Source organism: Peromyscus eremicus, chromosome 8a, assembly GCF_949786415.1.
Source record: "Peromyscus eremicus chromosome 8a, PerEre_H2_v1, whole genome shotgun sequence".
Taxonomy (NCBI): domain Eukaryota; kingdom Metazoa; phylum Chordata; class Mammalia; order Rodentia; family Cricetidae; genus Peromyscus; species Peromyscus eremicus.
In genome coordinates this window covers 82,575,360-82,593,021 of record NC_081423.1, presented here as the reverse complement: position 1 = coordinate 82,593,021, position 17,662 = coordinate 82,575,360, and the positions used below count along the sequence as shown (strand labels likewise).

The following is a 17,662-nucleotide window of genomic DNA, read 5'->3' as shown; positions in this document are numbered from 1 at the left end:
CCCAGTGGCCTTGAATTTCTTTTGTTGTAGAGAAGGGAGTCCACTGAAGTTCCTGGTTAGGACTATCACCCTTTTAGGTGAGCTTAGTGAGAGCCCCAAGCATCCACTTCCGGGGCATCACAGGATCTTGAAATGCAAAAACTCTTGAATGAGAGACCTAGAGCCTTTGTCCTTAGCAAGGCAGCATGCCACCTACCCCTGCAGCCCCCTACCCCACCCTCACCAAGACAGACCCTGGTGGGAGGGAAGATGGCTGGCCAGGGAGGGAGAAGAACCTCCAGGCAAAGAGAGCAGCTCTGGGATACCCTTCTTTCTGAGTGAGTCTGGCACACCCCATGCCTCCTTCCAGATCACAGAGGCCTTGGCCTGGGCCAGGGCAGGGGCTCCAAATAGGGCCCACATAGAACAGGGGAGGGGGAGGCTGAGCTACCCCTAGCCAAGGAGAGCTGGGCCCCACCTTGTGTGGAGAGAAGCCTGTGCCTCCTCAGGTCCACATTCACTCAGCTAAGTCATCTTTAGCCTTTCCAGGATGTAGAATGTGGCACCCCATGGTTCTCCCTCCCTCCCTTCACTTTTGCTGGGGTAGGGACTGCTACTCATGGGACTCCCTGTCTCTCTCTCCCTCCCTCCCTCCCCCACCTTTGCTCTGGTTCTGGTCAGGCTGCTTTTTTCTCCCCAGGGCTCATAAAGGATCACCACAGGGCCCTTCTGACTCAGAGCGCCTGCCCTACCCCCTTTTCCAGTTCTCTCTTGCAGGAAGTACCTGAGTTCCCAGGCACTACTCACCCAGTCTGGGTAGATCCTTGAGCCTGGCAGACAAGCTGGGAAACGAAATTACCTGTTCTCCAGACCTGTTTTAGAGTCGGATCCAGTGGCTTCTGGTGCCTTATGCTAACAATTAGAATTTAACCCCTAATGGCACCCAGTGCCTCACCTTCAAAGGGCTGCTCTGGAGAGGATGAGTGGCATTATCAAATTTACTGCCTCAAGATAAAAGCTGCTCTTTTGAACCTTATTCCAGAAAATATCACCCCACACAAGCAACCCAGTAGGCCAAGTTAGATTAACTTCTCTTCCTGATGAGGAAGGACCTCATTCTCCTGCAGGGTGAGGCGTTTCTGTCCACAGTGCTTTATTCTTTAATTTTTTTTTTTTAATTTATATGTGTGTTTGCCTGTAATGTATGTGTATCACATGTGTGCCTGGTGCCCTTGGAGTCGGAAGACGGAGGGCACCAGATCCCCTCATAGCTGGAGTTACAGATGGTTGTGAGCCACCATGTGGGTGCTGGGAACCAAGCTCAGGTCTTCCACAAGAACAGGTGCTCCTAACTGCTAAGCCCTCGCCCCAGCCCTCACAGTGTTTTTCGTTATGAAGGCTTCTGTGTCAATTCTGGTCTGGTCAGTAAGTTTCCCCCGCACGCACCTCGGGTTTCTTGTTCCTGCTGCGTCGCTCAAGGGTTGTGCCCTCTTGGGCAGCACTCCAAGCTCCCACGCTGGAGGGGGCTGAGCTAACTCTCACATCCTCACAGAGTTGATGCTTTGGGGTCTAAATACTATTGACTAAAGAGCTCTACAGGATGGCCCATGTGGTGACTGACCACTCCAGTGCCTCCCAAGATCCCTCATTTTTTTAGTCCAGGCTCTGAGGGGGACGCCTTTCAGGTGCCAACATCATGGCTGTTGGCTGCAGGTCCACGCAGGGTACACTGTGACCGGTGCCAGCTCCACTCCTGTGGGCTTCAGACGCACTATCTGGAGGCCTTCCTGCCCAGTGTGGGAATGCTGGAGGGGCCCGACAATGCAACCATTGCTTCTGACTTTTGGAGAATCAGAGCAGGAGGAAGTGTCTTCCTCTGGGTCAAAGTCCCTGGGAGGGGGGTGCGGCTGAAGAGCCTACCTAGTATCAGATGTTTCCAAACCCCTCCTGACTTTATCTAGATGTTCCCTGCCCTGTAAAACCAGCTCCAAAAACCCAGGGCTGGCCAGGGGTCCTCTCTTTCCCATGCCTACTCCCCTTTATAGAACACCCTGCTCCCCCTTCTAAAATGCCCTGCTTTCTTTCTAAATCAAGACGCACGTGTCAGTGGGATGCAGGGGTGCACATGGTGAGGGAACAGGGTGGTACTGTATTGAATGAAGCCGATTCTAGTGTTTCTGTGTATGTGTGTATGTGTGTGCAAGTGCACATGCGCTTATGGGTACAGAAGCCAGAGCCAACTGTGGTATCATTCATTCTCCAGTTCTTCAGGAGCTGAAGAACATATGCATGTATTCATATGTATGTATGTATCTATCATCTATCTATTTATGAGACAGGGTCCTTCATTAGAATGGAGTAGACTAGACTGGCTGGTCAGCAAACCCCAGAGATCCACCTGGCTCTACCTTCGAGCATGGAGATTACAAGTCTGTACAACCATGTCTTTCTTTATTTGCTGATTAAGGTGACTTCTTTGGATCTGTTAGTTCCTTTTTTATTTCTGTGCTAAAACACCACAGTCAAGGAAACCTATAATAAGGAGAGTTTAGGCCAGGCGGTGGTGGTGCATGCCTTTAATCCCAGCACTTGGGAGGCAGAGGCAGGCAGATCTCTGTGAGTTCGAGGTCAGCCTGGTCTACAGAGTGAGATCAGGACAGGCACCAAAACTACACAGAGAAACCCTGACTGGAAAAAAAAATAAGGAGGGTTTATTTGGCTTGTGGTTCCAGAGGGATAAGTGTCACTTGTGATGGGAAAGCAGAGCAGAAAGCTGCAGATGTGACATCTGGAGCAGAAGCCGAGGGCTCACATCTTGAGTGTGAGTGTGAAGCAGAGAGAGCAAACTGGGAACAGCACAAGGCTTCCAGACCTCAAAGCTCTGCCCCCATCCCCCAGTGAAGTACTTCCTCTGACAAGACCATACCTCCTAAGCTCCCCTCCCCAACAGCACCATGAACTGGGGGCCAATCTTCCAATGCCCAAGACTATACAAGACATCTCATTCCAACCACCACAGGCTCTAACTCAGGTTCTCATGCTTGCATGGCAAACGCTTTACCAACAGAACCATCTCCTCAGCCCTGAATGCAGCCAGCTCTAAAAATCAGTTCTACAGCGTTCCTAAGACAGCATTTAATTTAAATAAACTAACAATGCACAAACACATTCTTGCAAAAATGAAAACCACATGGATCAATTTCAGCTTCTGCTCTCTAATCAGCGTCTCCCCGAAGAAACCTTTCCAGCCAGTCTGTGCATTGTCTTATCAACATGCTTACATCTGTATTCATATGCACCTGCAGAAAACAGTCATCTTTCAACCATATGCCAAGATGCATTTATCATATTATGTGTCATGGCCTCCCACTGCTTTTATTATACCCAGCCGCTTGTTCTTAGGGTTTTCTGAGTCGCTGTGTGTTGACATTACTCATTCAATTTGATTTCCGCCCCTGTCCCTCCCTAGACGTTATGTACTTAGCTGTCTGCTCACTTCTAATTGTTTCTGTTTTTTCATTATTGCCACAAGGCTTCAAAGACCCTCCCTTTTGTGTGTCTTCCCGAAGACATTGCAAGACATTCTCTGGGGGCAAATAAGAAGAGCCAACCAGGGGGCTTGTGCCCTGGACGTTACCTGTCAAATGGCTGGTGCCACTCACCTCCCTCAGCTTGCTTTCCCGACGCTGATGAGATGGAATTCTGCAATTCTGGAATTTCCGGGCATGTGGCTCAGTAGCTAGAATGATTGCTTAAGGTGTACCAGGCCCTGGGTTAGATTTCCAGCACCGGATAAAACCAAGTGTAATGGCGTATGCCTATACTCTGCTACACTTTTGGTTGTGAGCCTAGCCTTGAATGGCCGAACCATCTCTTCAGCCTGCCTGAAATCTCAGTACCTGGAAAGCGCAACAGGCTCAGAAGTTCAAGAACATCTGGGGCTACACAGTGAGGTAGAGGCCAGCCTGAGCTACGTGAGATCCTGTCTTCAAAACAGAACAAAACAACCAACCAACCAACCAACCAACCAACCAACCAACCACCCCTTTGCATTCATCACTGACTGGGGAAAAGTGAACCTTTTCCTGGGATGGAGAGAGGTGGGGGTCACTCAGCTTCTTTCATTGGGGCTAGGGTTTAAACGGGGGGCCTGGTGCTGCTTATAGAAACTTCCAGAGATTTGGTCCCCTGGATTCCCCACCTCCTCTGGGTTTCCTTCTCTTTTCTCTTCCTACACCTTAGGTCTTGGAGTCTCTCCTACTACTATACGTCCTGTTTTTGAGAAGATTTCTCATTCTCTCTCTCTCTCTCTCTCTCTCTCTCTCTCTCTCTCTCTCTCTCTCTCTGTTTGGTTTTTTGAGACAGGGTTTCTCTGTGTAGATTTGCGCCTTTCCTGGAATTGAGAAGATTTCTCATCTACTGCAGCCTTTTACTCTCTTTAGGCATCCCCCTTGTCTCTTCAGGCCTTTAGGAAGGGGTAAAGTTAGATGGGTACATCCAATCTGCTCTTTCCCTTTTTCTTTTTTTCTCCTTCCTTCCTTTCTTCCTTCCTTCCTTCCTCCCTCCTTCCCTCCCTCCCTCCCTTCTTTCCTTCCTTCCTTTTTTTTTTGAGACAGATCTCATTATAACCCAGGCTGACTTCAGAAACAGCAACCTTCCTGCCTCAATCTCTCGAGTGCTAGTATCACAGGTGCCCGCCTCCATTTCATCCAAGCTCCTCTGTCTCTATCTATAACCCCTTATGTACGTCAGACTCTTAGTGACAGGAAAAGCTTGTGTTTACACCTGTATCTCAGAACCTAGCAACATGCCTTGTGTGGATGAGGGGCTTGGTGCATGTCTAGTGAGTGACAGGGTGAGAGGTACCTTGAGTGCTCAGTGTCTCTGGGGAAGAGGATTGTCTCCTAGGTAAGGGGCTGCTAACTTATTCTACGGCTGAGTTCATGAAATTTTCCTCATGTCCACCCTTTTCTTCTCCAGCATGAGTCTATCCCTTCCGCCAGGCTGAGCTTTGAGGAGGAGCTGCGCTTCAATGGTCCAGTGACTTAGCAAATGACTGTACAGGAGCAGAAAGGATGAGGAAGGACCTTGGTGGGGATACTGTGACTTCTTCAACTGGACAAGTCTTTCTCCAGGAATGCACCTGGACCTCTGTGCAGCAAAGTCAGAAACAGCCATAATGGCTGGGACTGTGGCTCTAGGGGTTAGAGATCTGTGCTTGGAGCCTCGGTTTACTGATTAGTCATGTGACTTTGTGCAGTTGCTAGCCTTTTGAGGCCCAGTTTTCTTGACTGTAAAATAAGGTCAGTAATACAAAATTTCCCAAATTACGTGAGATAATGTATGCAGGGTCTTGCAGAATGGCCCTGGACAGTAGAGGTTGGCAATGATCACCGGCTGTCACCATTATTACCGTCACCAGGCTGTCACTTCCATCATCCCACACTTCCATTCTACTTGGGTGCTCTCATTCCCAGCAACCTCCAAATCTTTCCCCATTTTCTCAGGGATTGAGAAATTTCCCTATCTTTAGCGGCTTTCCTGGGAGACAATGAAGTCTTTGCTAAGTGGAAGAAACTTCTAGAATACGTCCGTATGGAGATGTAACGTCTCTACCTGACAGTCAGGACTTGGGGGGTTGATCTCAGCTCTCTTCAGTAGGCACGTGACCTAAGACACCTTCTCTTACCTCTCTGAGCTTTCTCGGATTGGATCAGCCTTTCATGTCATTTGGGGGCTATTGCTAAGAGTCACTGGACAAAAAAGTCTTATTAAACAGTTGGACGATAATACTAGTAATTATGATTATGATAACCACATGCTATTTAATACTAATAACATTGTATGATAAAATAATAATACTGAGGCTATTTGAGTGTTTACTATTTTCCAGGCTCTCCGATGAAGCCTTTCACAAGCCTCTTAGCTCTGGGTGAGACACTTGCTGAGATTAGACAGAGGAGGCAGTGTCTTCTCTCTGTCTGGGCCCTCAGTGATCAGGATCCTAGGCCAGTCTGGGACTGACTGTCTTTGGGGGCTGCACATTCTTGGAAGGGTGAGCAGAGCCTCTGCCACACTCAGAATCCCAGGTTGTGTGGGGCTGGGGTCAAGAGGTCGGGATCTGGACATCTTGGCTGTGGATCTCTGGCAAAGCTTCTGCCTCTCTTGGAGTGGTTTTCTTATCTTTAAGATAGGCAGAGAACCTTGTTTTCTTTGGGCTGTTGTAGGCTCCCAAGAGGTCTGAAAAGGCTTTGTAAGGTTGCGCCCAGGGTAATGTCACTCCGGCAGGAGTGGTCAGAAACCTCCTAAGAAGCCGAGGGAGCTCAGAACACAGCAAGTCCTGGCACTGTTGTGCATCTTAGTCTTTGTTTCTGGATACAAAGTCCCTTTCCAAGACCCCTCGGTCAGGCCGGAATACCAGAGGGGCTGCTGGAGCATAGAGCATAGCAACTATCTGGCCAATCTCTTCCTTCACCTCCCCCAGAAATCAGGCCTCCTCCTCAGGGCCAGATAAGGAATGACTCACAGTGGCCAGCTAACCCTGCCACTAAAACCTTTATGAAGATTCAGTCACACCCTGTTTCCTGAGTGGCCTTGGGCTCCATAGAGTCCTTCTGCAACCAATTCCCTAATTTACAGTCACTCATGGTCATGAAAGGGTCCTCTGCGTGCATGTGTGTGTGTGTGTGTGTGTGTGTGTGTGTGTGTGTGTGTGTGTAGGTACTGTGGCTGCCTCCTTCCTGGAGAAGACGATGACTAGAAGACTGCTTGGTTTTAGCTGAACAATTCTTCATTTAGAAGATCAGTTGATACTATGAAGAAGAAAAGAAGACTGACTTTGAACATTTCACTTCACAGGGGTTAACTGAGGCTGGAGAGAGGGAGTGGCTGGCCCATCTTCCGGTCTTCCTAACCTCCCTTTCAGGAGGCACAGGATTTCTGTCCTGAGCCAGAGACGGCTCTGACAAAACTAGAAGGTACCATGGGGACACTACTAAGGACTAGTGAGCTGGAGCGGGCAGGAACTTGGGGAGTGATGCTGTTGAAGTGCCCCACAGTATGTATCAGGGAGCCTGGCCCCAGGAAGAGATTCAGAAAGATCTGGAATTCTTGCACTGGGGGCTGGGTGTGGAAAAGGGCTCCTTTCATTCTGGAAACGCTCCCCTCCGTGTTGCTGATTTTAAGTCTACTCACTCCTTCACCTCTGTTCGAGGAGGTTTCCGAGGTCCACTGCCTTCAGCCTGCACCGTTTTAACACACTCTTAGCACACTTCAGAAAGTGCTCAAGGAGGGTAGGTCCCATTCCATTTCTGTCTCTGGGTGGCAGGTGCCAAATGCCTTATGGGCAAGTGATCAGCCTCTGCCAGACTCAGAGTCCTCATCATGGGAATATTAAAGAAACTCAATAGAGGTCTTTTTGTTAAGTGCATCTTGAGACTGGGGGAGGGAGGGGTGGAGATGTCCCAGTGGGGGTGAGTGTTGTTTCTGAGCTGGGTCAACCATGCTGGAGGTTAGGTTTAAGCGCCTACAGTACTGTGGAGAAGCCACTATGGCGGCCTGCTGTTTCCCACAGCTGTAGTTATTGTCACCTAGGGCATTGTGTGGCTGCAGCAGGGTGGGGCAACTTTGTCTCAGACAGTCAAGGAACAGGACTCTGTTCTGCGAGAGGGAACTAATGGGGAATTGGGGGCGGTGGTCTCTGCCACCAGGGGGACTCCAAGAGACTGTTATTTCCAGTGGTGTGTAGAAATCTGGTGTGTGTGTGTGTGTGTGTGTGTGTGTGTGTGTGTGTGTGAGATCACAAGGTGGGGGGGAGGGATTTATTGACATAATTCCAAAGGTCTCAGAAACCTCCTAGAACAGAGTGGTCACTGAGGTGGGGGTTCGAAGGGGTATGATTCCTGAGGGTGTCAAATTCTTGTAGGTCTTAAAGGGCCAAGGTGATACTGTCATTCCGGAAGTCAGTGTTGTCGAAGCCTGTGTAGTGGGGGCTGAAGAGCCAGAATAGGGACGTGCTGTCTTGGCAGTAGCTTTGGAGTGGGCTGGGGTGGGGCAGCTCTAGGGAGGACTGGGGCCTCTGGCTCCTGGGAGGGGAGGGCAGGAGCAGAGTCGCCAGGAATTGACCAATGGGGAGAGTGCCCATGTTTGTCCTCAGGAGCTTGGACGTTCCTGATTCCCGCCCCTGCAACATCTCCATCCCCCTCACGCCTGGGGCATAAAAAGCCCCAGGTGAGGGCCTGGCCACTCCTCCTGCGGTCAGTTGCTCTCAGGCCCGTGTCCCTTGTCGCTTCGCTCCAGTCTTCCTCCTCACCATGACTTCCTACAGCTATCGCCAGTCCTCAGCCATCTCGTCCTTCGGGGGCCTGGGCGGCGGCTCGGTGCGCTTCGGGTCAGGGGGTGCTTTCCGTGCCCCCAGCATCCACGGGGGTTCAGGCGGCCGCGGTGTGTCCGTGTCCTCCGCCCGCATCGTGTCCTCGTCCTCCGGGAGCTATGGCGGAGGCTACGGCGGAAGTTTTGGTGGGACTCTGGCTGTGTCCGATGGGCTGCTGGCTGGCAACGAGAAGATCACCATGCAGAACCTCAATGACCGCCTGGCCTCCTACTTGGACAAAGTGCGCGCCCTGGAGCAGGCCAACGGCGAGCTGGAGGTGAAGATCCGCGACTGGTATCAGAAGCAAGGGCCCGGGCCCTCCCGCGATTATAGCCACTACTACAAGACCATCGAGGACTTGCGCGACAAGGTGGGCAGCGGCGGGGCCCCGGGAGGTGCACTTGCTGGGGCTGGGCGGCAGGGAGGGGAGGCGGTGGAAACGCAGCCCGCAGGCGGCCAAACCCGTTACAACTTTGTGGGACAGCCCGCAGGGTGGGGCAGAAAGGCTGGGCTGGACCCTGGAACGGGAGTGGAGGCGGGGTGGAAGAAACCGAGACGGACAGGTAAGTGGGTGGGACCTTTAGAGGTGGTGGGGACCTGCTTGGAGAGAGAGGGTCAGGAATATCCAAAGGGAGAGCAATGCCACACAGCTGTGGGTTGCCCAGAGAGGGAGACCCTGAGCTGTAGCCTCAACTGTGGCCTGCAGGGTATGAGTCCGCGGGACTCTTGGTTTTACCTGAGCCAGCGACCCTCTTGGGGAGTTTTCAGTGTTCTTTTCTCCGGTAGTGCTTGTCTGGTTGTCTTCACATAGGTCCTCCTCCCACTCCTCTCCAGTCCGGGGGACCACCCAGGCTCACAAGGAGCTATTGGAAGACTGTAAGAGATGGGGGCTGCATAGCAAACCCCTTCTCAAAAAAGAAAAAAAATTCTAGTCAGGCGTGGTAGCTCAGGCCTGTAATCCAAGCACCAGGAAAGTCGATGCTATAGCAGTGGTTCTCAACCTTCCTAATGCTGCGACCCTTTAATACAATTCCTCATGTTGTGGTGACCCCCAATTATTTTTGTTGCTACTTCATAACTGTAATTTTACTACTGTTATGAGTCGTATTATAAATATCGGTGTTTTCCGATTGTCTTGGACGATGCTTGGTCTTGACCCACAGGTTGAGAGCTACTGTGCTAGAGGCTGAGGTCATGCCATGCTCAGCTACCTCATTAAAGTGAGGCTAGTCGTGTCTGCATGAGTCTCTCTCCACAACCCGCCCCGCAAAAGCCCCAAACAAACAAAAAACCCTAACATGAAACAACAAGAGAAAAGAAAAAAAAATTATTTTAGCCGATGAGAGGGAGGGAGAGGTGATGACTCCCCTGCTTATGTGGACCTGTCTCCTGGAGTACCAGGTACAGAGAAGGCAAACCTGAAGGTCTGAACCACAGGCCTGTTGGATGGGGTGTGGTCTTCCCTTCTAGTGAAGAGTCGTGTCCTGAAGAAATATACCAGAGACCTGGGAGGCATTTAACAGCTCCCTCCCCACTAGTTCTCCCAACATGTACTCCTCCAGAGCTTTTTCCAGCGCTGTGTGAACCCAGCATGGAGTTGGGCACAGGCGCTAGAGGTGCCAATCAAACAGCGAAGGGAGTGATTTTTTTTTTTAGTTTTTTTTTTTTTTTAAAAACTTTCTTTTTTTTATTTATTCTTTTCGAGAGTAGTGCTTTTTAACACTGTAATGGATGGCTAGAATCCTAGACAGCTCGAACCCTCTTTCTCCTGCCTTATCCCTTTGCCCACCCACACACCCACAGCAGACATGTCTAGAAGCAATTCTCACTCTGCTGTGAATGGTCTCCTCTGATCTTTATATTCTCCTCTGTTTTCTTCAACCCTCTCCCCCCAATATCTATGTAGTTGTGTGTGGTGGCTGACACCTATAATCCCAGCATTAGGTAGGAAACTGAGGCAGGAGGATGATGAAGTTAATGCCAGCTGAGCTACATAGTGAGATTCTGTCTGCAAAAGTCAAACCGGAGGAAACCAAACCAAACCAAAACATGAAACAACAACAACAACAACAACAACAACAACAACAAAACTATACGACTACCCGGGGACAGGCCGCTGAGTGGTCCTGTCCTAGTCTTTGAAAACACTGGGTCCAGGTATTTAGATCAGTGGTGAGCTGAATGATTTGAATGGACTCCTCGGATCAGAGAGTCTTCAGACGGGGTAAACTCAGGATATGTAACTCTGTGCAGGGGTGGTACTGACGTGGGAGTCAGACTGAGTGACTGTGAAGGGTCAGGTGCCCGAGGTGCCTGGCACATTGTAGATGATCACTGAAAGATATCCCCACCCCACCCCCTGGAAGGCAGAATGTGCTTTGAGTGTGGGATATAGACAGGGGTAAACGATTTTTCTTCTTTTTCTTCCTCTTCTTTTTGATTTGTCGAGTCAGGGTTTCTCTGTGTAGCCCTGGCTGTTCTGGAACTAGCTCTGTAGACCAGGCTGGCCTCGAACTCACAGAGATCCGCCTGCCTCTGCCTCCCGAGTGCTGGGATTAAAGGTGTGCGCCACCACAGCCCGGCAGGATAAGTGATTTTTAATGCTTCTCTGCTTCAGGTTTATAGGCCCCTTTCAGACCACCCAGTTTTGGCTGCACAGGTCTTAGACATGTCCTTCTGGACGTGCCTCTTGCCCTGACTCTTTTCACCCAACCTCTTGTACAGTGTGTCCTCTGGGGGCAGTGGACCCATGCCAAAGCCGCCCAGAGAAGGGGCTGGTGGGCAGTATCTAGGGAGTGGGGATTATTCATTCATTTATCTGGGAAGAGAGTCGATAGGTCATACCGGTTTGCCAAACTGGTGCCAGCTGCTGGCTGCTTCCCTTCCAGATTCTTGGTGCCACCATTGAAAACGCCAGGATTGTCCTACAGATTGACAATGCCCGCCTGGCTGCAGACGACTTCCGAACCAAGTAAGTATCCCTGCTTTAGGGGCTTCAGAAGCCGGGGTAGTGGGTTAGGAGCAACCCCAGGCCGTTAGCGTGATCAATGCGGTGGAGGCCTAGACTCTGCCCTTACCCTGAGCTGTATGGAAGCAAACCCCCACAGACTCCTAAAACCCCAGGGAAGCTGGCAGAGACACAGAGCCAGCACCAGCCTGACTGTAACTATTTCCTTGGAAAGGTTTGAGACAGAGCAGGCCTTGAGACAGAGTGTGGAAGGCGACATCAATGGCCTGCGCCGGGTGCTGGATGACCTGACCCTGGGCAGGACTGACCTGGAGATGCAGATTGAGAGCCTGAAGGAGGAGCTGGCCTACCTGAAGAAGAATCATGAGGAGGTAGATCAAGCTGGGCCTCCTGTCTACTATGTCCCAGAACTGAGAGACATTATTATCTTGGACTCACTGACCACGACCTCATTTCTTACATCATCAGTGTGGCTCTGGCTTGTGACCATACCTTTCACAGTCCCAACAGGGCATGGTGACCATCACGTCTGCCCTCCAGTGCTGGCTTCTAGATCTGCTCCTCCAAACAAGCCCTCTTTGGCTCAGGGCCTGGGGGAGTGACCTGGTCCAGATCCAGCATGTTTAGGTCTTGACATGCCCACTTCTGTGGTGTCTTTGCAGGAAATTAGTGCCCTGAGAAGCCAGGTGGGTGGCCAGGTCAGCGTGGAGGTGGATTCTGCTCCAGGCATCGACCTAGCCAAGATCCTGAGTGACATGAGAAGTCAATATGAGGTCATGGCTGAGAAGAACCGGAAGGATGCTGAAGCCTGGTTCACGACTCGGGTATGCAGAGGATGATGGTATCTTCTGGGGTGGCGAGGAGAGAGGCCCTGAATCCCGCACACAAAGATATGCCTTGTTGCTTATTTTCTCCTTGACTTGTCTTGTTACAGACCGAGGAGCTGAACAGGGAGGTGGCTGGCCACACTGAACAGCTCCAGATGAGCAAGACGGAAGTCACTGACCTTCGGCGTACCCTCCAGGGTCTTGAGATTGAGCTGCAGTCCCAGCTCAGCATGGTATGTATCTCCACCCCAAGGGCTGCACACTTGTCCCCTTTCAACCTCGGGTAGCTGGGCTGGTGGTTGTGCTGGTGTTCAGGAACCTGCCTCTGCTGAGTCACGTCCCCTATCCCTCCCCTTCAGAAAGCCGCGCTGGAAGGCACGCTGGCAGAGACAGAGGCCCGCTATGGAGCCCAGCTGTCACAGATCCAGGGTGTGATCAGCAGCATCGAAGCCCAGCTGAGCGATGTGCGTGCTGACACCGAGCGCCAGAACCAGGAGTATCAGCTGCTCATGGACATCAAGTCGAGGCTGGAGCAGGAGATCGCCACTTACCGCAGCCTGCTGGAGGGACAGGAAGCCCACTACAACAACCTACCCACCCCCAAGGCCATCTGAGCAGATCCTGAGACTCCCCTGGGGAGGGGCGTGACTGGGGTGATACATTTACTCCAGCTCTTTCCTTGACTTGCCAATAAAACTGTCCTCCAGGGGAAGAAGGGTGCTTTGCTTTTTTCAGCCCACGGAGTGATGGGTCATGTCTCAGCCCCTTGTTTTATTTGAACCACATCTACCCTGTCCCAGGATAGAGAGTGGGGACAAGAGAGCACACTGCTATGGTGATGGCAGTTCCCATTTGTACATTTGTACAGGTCGTTTATCTACCTTGTTCTTTACAACAATCTGGTCTCCATGTAAGAAAGGAGGTAAAGTGGGGCTTAGAGAGGTCCAGTGGTTGGTTGCATATGTAACTGCTGTAATACATGGCAAGAGTGAGGTTTGTGTGTGTGTGTGTGTGTGTGTGTGTGTAGGCCAGAGGTTAACATTAGGTGTCTTCTGTCATCACTCCCTTGTGTTGAGATTGCAGATGTGCAATGCCACGCCTGGCTTTTTTTCTTTTTTATGTTTATTTATTCACTTAGTGTGCCTAGGTATGTATGCACAAGCACGCCACTGTGTGGGGGTGAAGGTGAGAAGACACCATTTAGGAGTCCGTTCTCTCCTCCCACCCACACGTGTTCTAGGGTCCTAACTCAGGTCGTCAGGCTCGGTGGCACTTGCCTTTACTTACAAAATCGTCTTGTGGCCCCGCACCAGCTTTTCATGAGGGCGCTGGGCATCCGAACCCAGGTCCTCATGCTTGTGCAGCCTCAAAGTGGGCTTTGAAACAGGCGCAGAGTTGCCTTTCTGCCCACTGTACTCCGTTGGGTTGAGATGTGTGTATGAACGCAGATTGAACACCGACTATGTGCCATTAATAGAAACAACCCCAGAGGTAGGATGAGCTGCATGTTATACGGCAGGGAATGAGTTCAGAGAAGCCGCACACAGCTATACAACGCAATCAGCTATCCACAGCATCAAAGCCACTGTGACCCAGGTGGTCTCTTAGAGTTCACATCATTTCTCCTAGCCTTCTTCCACGTGACCGACTGCTCAGGACAGGGATCTCCCGAGATGTTTTGTCCTGACACGTTACTGAACACATACTAGGGCTTTGGGGTTTTGACGTTCTGTTCAAAGCAAGGCTGGAGAGGGTGTCCTTGCTGATGTATGCCGGTGTGCAGGCACCAACACATTCATTACGCAGCAGCCCTGCGTAAGCCCCTTAACACCCACCAGCTCCTACCTGGGCCCAGAGCCTGGAATGAGTCTCAGCTGGGACCTAGATCTCCCTCTCAGCCATGGCCCCCAACCTGGCTTGTCTGGAGCCTGCCCTCAGCTCACAAAGGAACAAAATTGCAGCTTCCTGGTTCAGCTCTGCCCCTGGGTAGATATGGTGACCCTGTCGTTTACAGTTCAGCTGCCAAGAGCTGCGGCCAATTCAAGGTAAACAAGGGAACCCATAAAACAAGGCCGTGGCTGTGGGCTCTCACGACAGCTGGCAGGGGCCCGTGGGGGAGGGGACAGGTAAAGGACCCTTGTCTTACTCAGTACCCCATCTGAGGCCTTTTGAAGAAGGCGCTATTTCCTTCCTTCCCCCGTGGGTCTCTGTACCTTACTTAGCTTGCTCCAAATCATAAGGCTGATTATAAGAATGTGGTCCCAGAGCTCCGCTCGCGCCTTTTCTGCCCACCTCTGTGGCCTCCTCCTCTGCCTTACAACACTCTCAATCTCCTTCCATCACTTAAATTCTCAGGTTTTGGAGCTGGTGGCAGAGGCCAGGCCGCACCCCAGCCTCAGATTGCCTGGAGATCCTTGTCCCTGCCTATGAAAGCCTCTCTTGTCACAGCAGAAACCCTCCCTCTGCCCCAGGGGCCCCTGGAATGTGACTATGGGGTGGGGTGTGGGCCCACGCAGGTGTGGCAGGTGACTGGGTCACCAGCACAGGAGGACACAGGTTGGGGTGTGGGATGAAGCCTTTCTTTGTGTGTGCGCGGGGTGGAAAGGCTTTGCTGTTTCAGTTTCGGATCTGTTTGTGGGGAGATCTGGGGTTGACCATAGACCCATAGAGCTGGGTCTTTCCATCATGGCTCTCATCATGGCCACTCCAGTTTATGACGCATTTCCCATCAGCCACCTTGCTCTGTCTATGCAGCGGTTATGTCTATGTATGGAGTTATTTTCATTTTCCTGACATAGATTAAAGTTCGGAAAGAGACCAAATCATTACCCAGAGCCATATACTTGGGAAAAATGGAAAGGTGGGACCGTGAGATCAGAGTCGTGTGCTCTATCCCTGGAACATCACGATCTCGGGGGCAGGGGAGCCATGAACGGGAGCTAAGGCTTAGGCAGCTTCCTTCCTCATATGCATCTGAGTGCTCACTGTGGTGCTGGGGCTGGGTCCCGACAGTCCATTTTGAACCATGATCCAGGCTCAGAGAGGCCAAGTCATACCTGAGCTAGACCCAATGGGCAGCATGGCCTCATCTCAAGGAGGGAGGGCCTGTTCCAGAGACACCTGTGTGGCTACCGTGGGCAAAGGCCAGAAACAGGCACATATCTATCCAGCCTGTTGATGAAGATGTTCCAAACCTCACCCAGATATGTGCTCACAGTAACTGTTTGGACTGAGATCAGGGCCTTCCATCCATCCTTCCTTCCTTCCTTCCTTCCTTCCTTCCTTCCTTCCTTCCTTCCTCCTCTTTCCTCCCTGTCTTCCTTCCTTCCTTCCTTCCTTTCTTTCTCCCTCACTCCCTCCCTCCTTCCCTCTTCCTGCCTTCCTTCCTTCCTTCCTTTCTTTCTCCCTCCCTCCCTCCCTCTTCCTGCCTGCCTTCCTTCCTTCCTTCCTTCCTTCCTTCCTTCCTTCCTTTCTTTCATGCATGTAAACACGTTCAGTCTCTTTCCATCTTGGTTTCTGAGAAAGGGTTGTTCTCTGAGCCAGGAGCTCACTGATTGGGTTAAAATAGCTCGGCTGGCCAGTGAGCCCAGTGATCTACTCCTTACCCCACCCCCACCCTGTGCTGGGACTATAAGCCTCTAGCACTGTGCCTGGGGGTACTGGGGATGCAAACCCAGGTCCTCATGCTTGTGCAGGGACTACTCTATTGACTGAACCATCTCCTCAGCCCCGAGATTCGAGATTCGAAACTTTCTTTTGAGTCAGGACAGAGAGGAAGGCAGGTGTCACTCCTGGCCTGGATCAGCCAGTGGAAGGGAAGTCTCCCCAAGAGCTGCTAGTGGAGAGTTAGGGTGCAGAGGGGAGCTGGCTGGTGTCCAGTTCTCCCTCACCCTGGGGTGATGGAAGATTAATTGTTCTCTGTGTTAATTGCTGGGGCCGCCATGTCTGCAGAGGTTTTAATGAGCTCTGACTGATCTGGGTTTGATTATTTTTCTTTGGAAGGAAAAGACAATATCCTCCCACCCGTAAGACAATGCTACACTGTTTGGAACCAGCCCCAGGATGCCTGGCTTACGGTGAAGCTGGTGAGGGGCCCTCTCCTTTCAACCCGGTTCAGATAACAGGAAAGTTCTCTTTATCTTGCTTGGGTGGGTGGGTGGGGGTGGCGGGGTCCAAAGACTGACATAGTCCCGGTAATCCCCTTTTCAGGTGGGCCGACCTGTGTTCACAGCAGCGTCACCCCTTCGAGTCTTAATCTCGTTCCTTCTGAACCTTGGGCCACAGCTGTGCTTTGTGTCATGGGATTAGAGGGGAGTGTGGATACAAAGGTACTTTGTCCATCGTGAAAGTATGGGGCATTATCCTGTCACAGCCGAAAGAAGGGTCGGTCATCCGACGGCTAGCTGGAGCTGCCGAGCCTGAGAATGCTCCCAGTTCAAGGACAGAGTCTTCCCTGGCGGGCTCTCAGGAGGTTCAGATGCCGGACCTGCAGCCATCACTCACCTCAGATGGATGACGGGGAGTCAGGATGGAAACCCTGAGTCTCAGCATGTCCTAAAAAGTGAATGTCCTATACCACAAAGAAGCTGAGCCTTAGAAAGCGATGTGTGTGGAGTTTCACAGGAGTCATGGATAGAAATGGGGTTTAAACACAGGTCCAAGCCTCCCTGGGCTCTCTCCAGTGTGGGTGGCACTGCCCAAGTGCCACCAGCTCAGAGAAATCCGACTGTTGAGCTGGTGCCAGAGGACCCTCCTGAATGTGCGGCTGTCCTTTTTGGCCTCAGTATTACATGGGACTGATCCCTTGGGCGCTGAGCTCCGATGCTTTCCACCTGCTTGCCAGCGGCCCCCCCCCCCCATAGTACTTAGGCACGCAGAGCCTCTAATTCAGCCCCTCCCCAGCTGGCAGCAGTTGACAAGGCAAATGGGGGTTAATCTGCCCCTGCTAAGCAGGGACATGTCTCTTGCTGGAGAAGGCGGGGGCTTTCTGGAACTTGCCCGAGTCTTATCTGCAGAGGTTTGCCCCAACGCGTCTTAGGAGCAAGCGAAGGTTCAGTGACATGTGCAGTTGGCAGGTGACAGGGCTATCAATCAGACTCCTGTCAGCCTGAGCCTTCTGGGCTTTTGTGACCTAGCCAGGACCATGAGCTGGGGGGCTGTGGGGGGGGGGGCGGGACTGAAGAGGCAGGAGGGACTTCTGGAGTGGTGGAGGGCATGGTGAGAGGAGAGAACATTCCCAGGCATCAGGGATGGGAAAGGGGGACACGTACTGGCTTTTCTGGTCACCTCAGATGGAACGTGACTCAAGATCCTATCCTTAGCCTGCCCTGTGGTCACCTGTGTTCTCATTCCTAGGGACTTCCATGTCTCGAAGCCTCATGCATGCATAGGGCCTTTGAGTAGGGAGGACAGAGCAAGGATAGGAGAAACAGCAGGGAGCTAGAGCAGGGAGCTATCTACCTCAGTGAGACTCACATGCTAGCAGTGGGGTGGGGTGGGGTGGGCAGAGCTGGCCTT

General features: G+C 51.7%; 1 protein-coding gene across 1 annotated transcript; it reads left to right on the top strand.

Moving 5' to 3' along the window:
- Positions 1–8,203: 8,203 nt before the first annotated feature.
- Positions 8,204–12,861, top strand: Krt19 (keratin 19). The gene is made up of 6 exons (XM_059271771.1): positions 8,204–8,720; positions 11,239–11,321; positions 11,533–11,689; positions 11,981–12,142; positions 12,253–12,378; positions 12,505–12,861. Exons 1-6 carry the CDS (start codon positions 8,292–8,294, stop codon positions 12,757–12,759), a joined length of 1,212 nt encoding a protein of 403 aa, XP_059127754.1. The 5' UTR covers positions 8,204–8,291; the 3' UTR covers positions 12,760–12,861.
- The last annotated feature ends 4,801 nt before the right edge of the window (positions 12,862–17,662 follow it).

Excerpts from the sequence above, each read along its gene's own strand:
- Krt19 (XM_059271771.1), top strand. The coding sequence starts at position 8,292 with ATGACTTCCTACAGCTATCGCCAGTCCTCAGCCATCTCGTCCTTCGGG. Across the intron at positions 11,322-11,532 it reads GCAGACGACTTCCGAACCAA|GTTTGAGACAGAGCAGGCCT; the intron begins GTAAGTATCCCT and ends TTCCTTGGAAAG. Across the intron at positions 12,379-12,504 it reads TGCAGTCCCAGCTCAGCATG|AAAGCCGCGCTGGAAGGCAC; the intron begins GTATGTATCTCC and ends CCTCCCCTTCAG.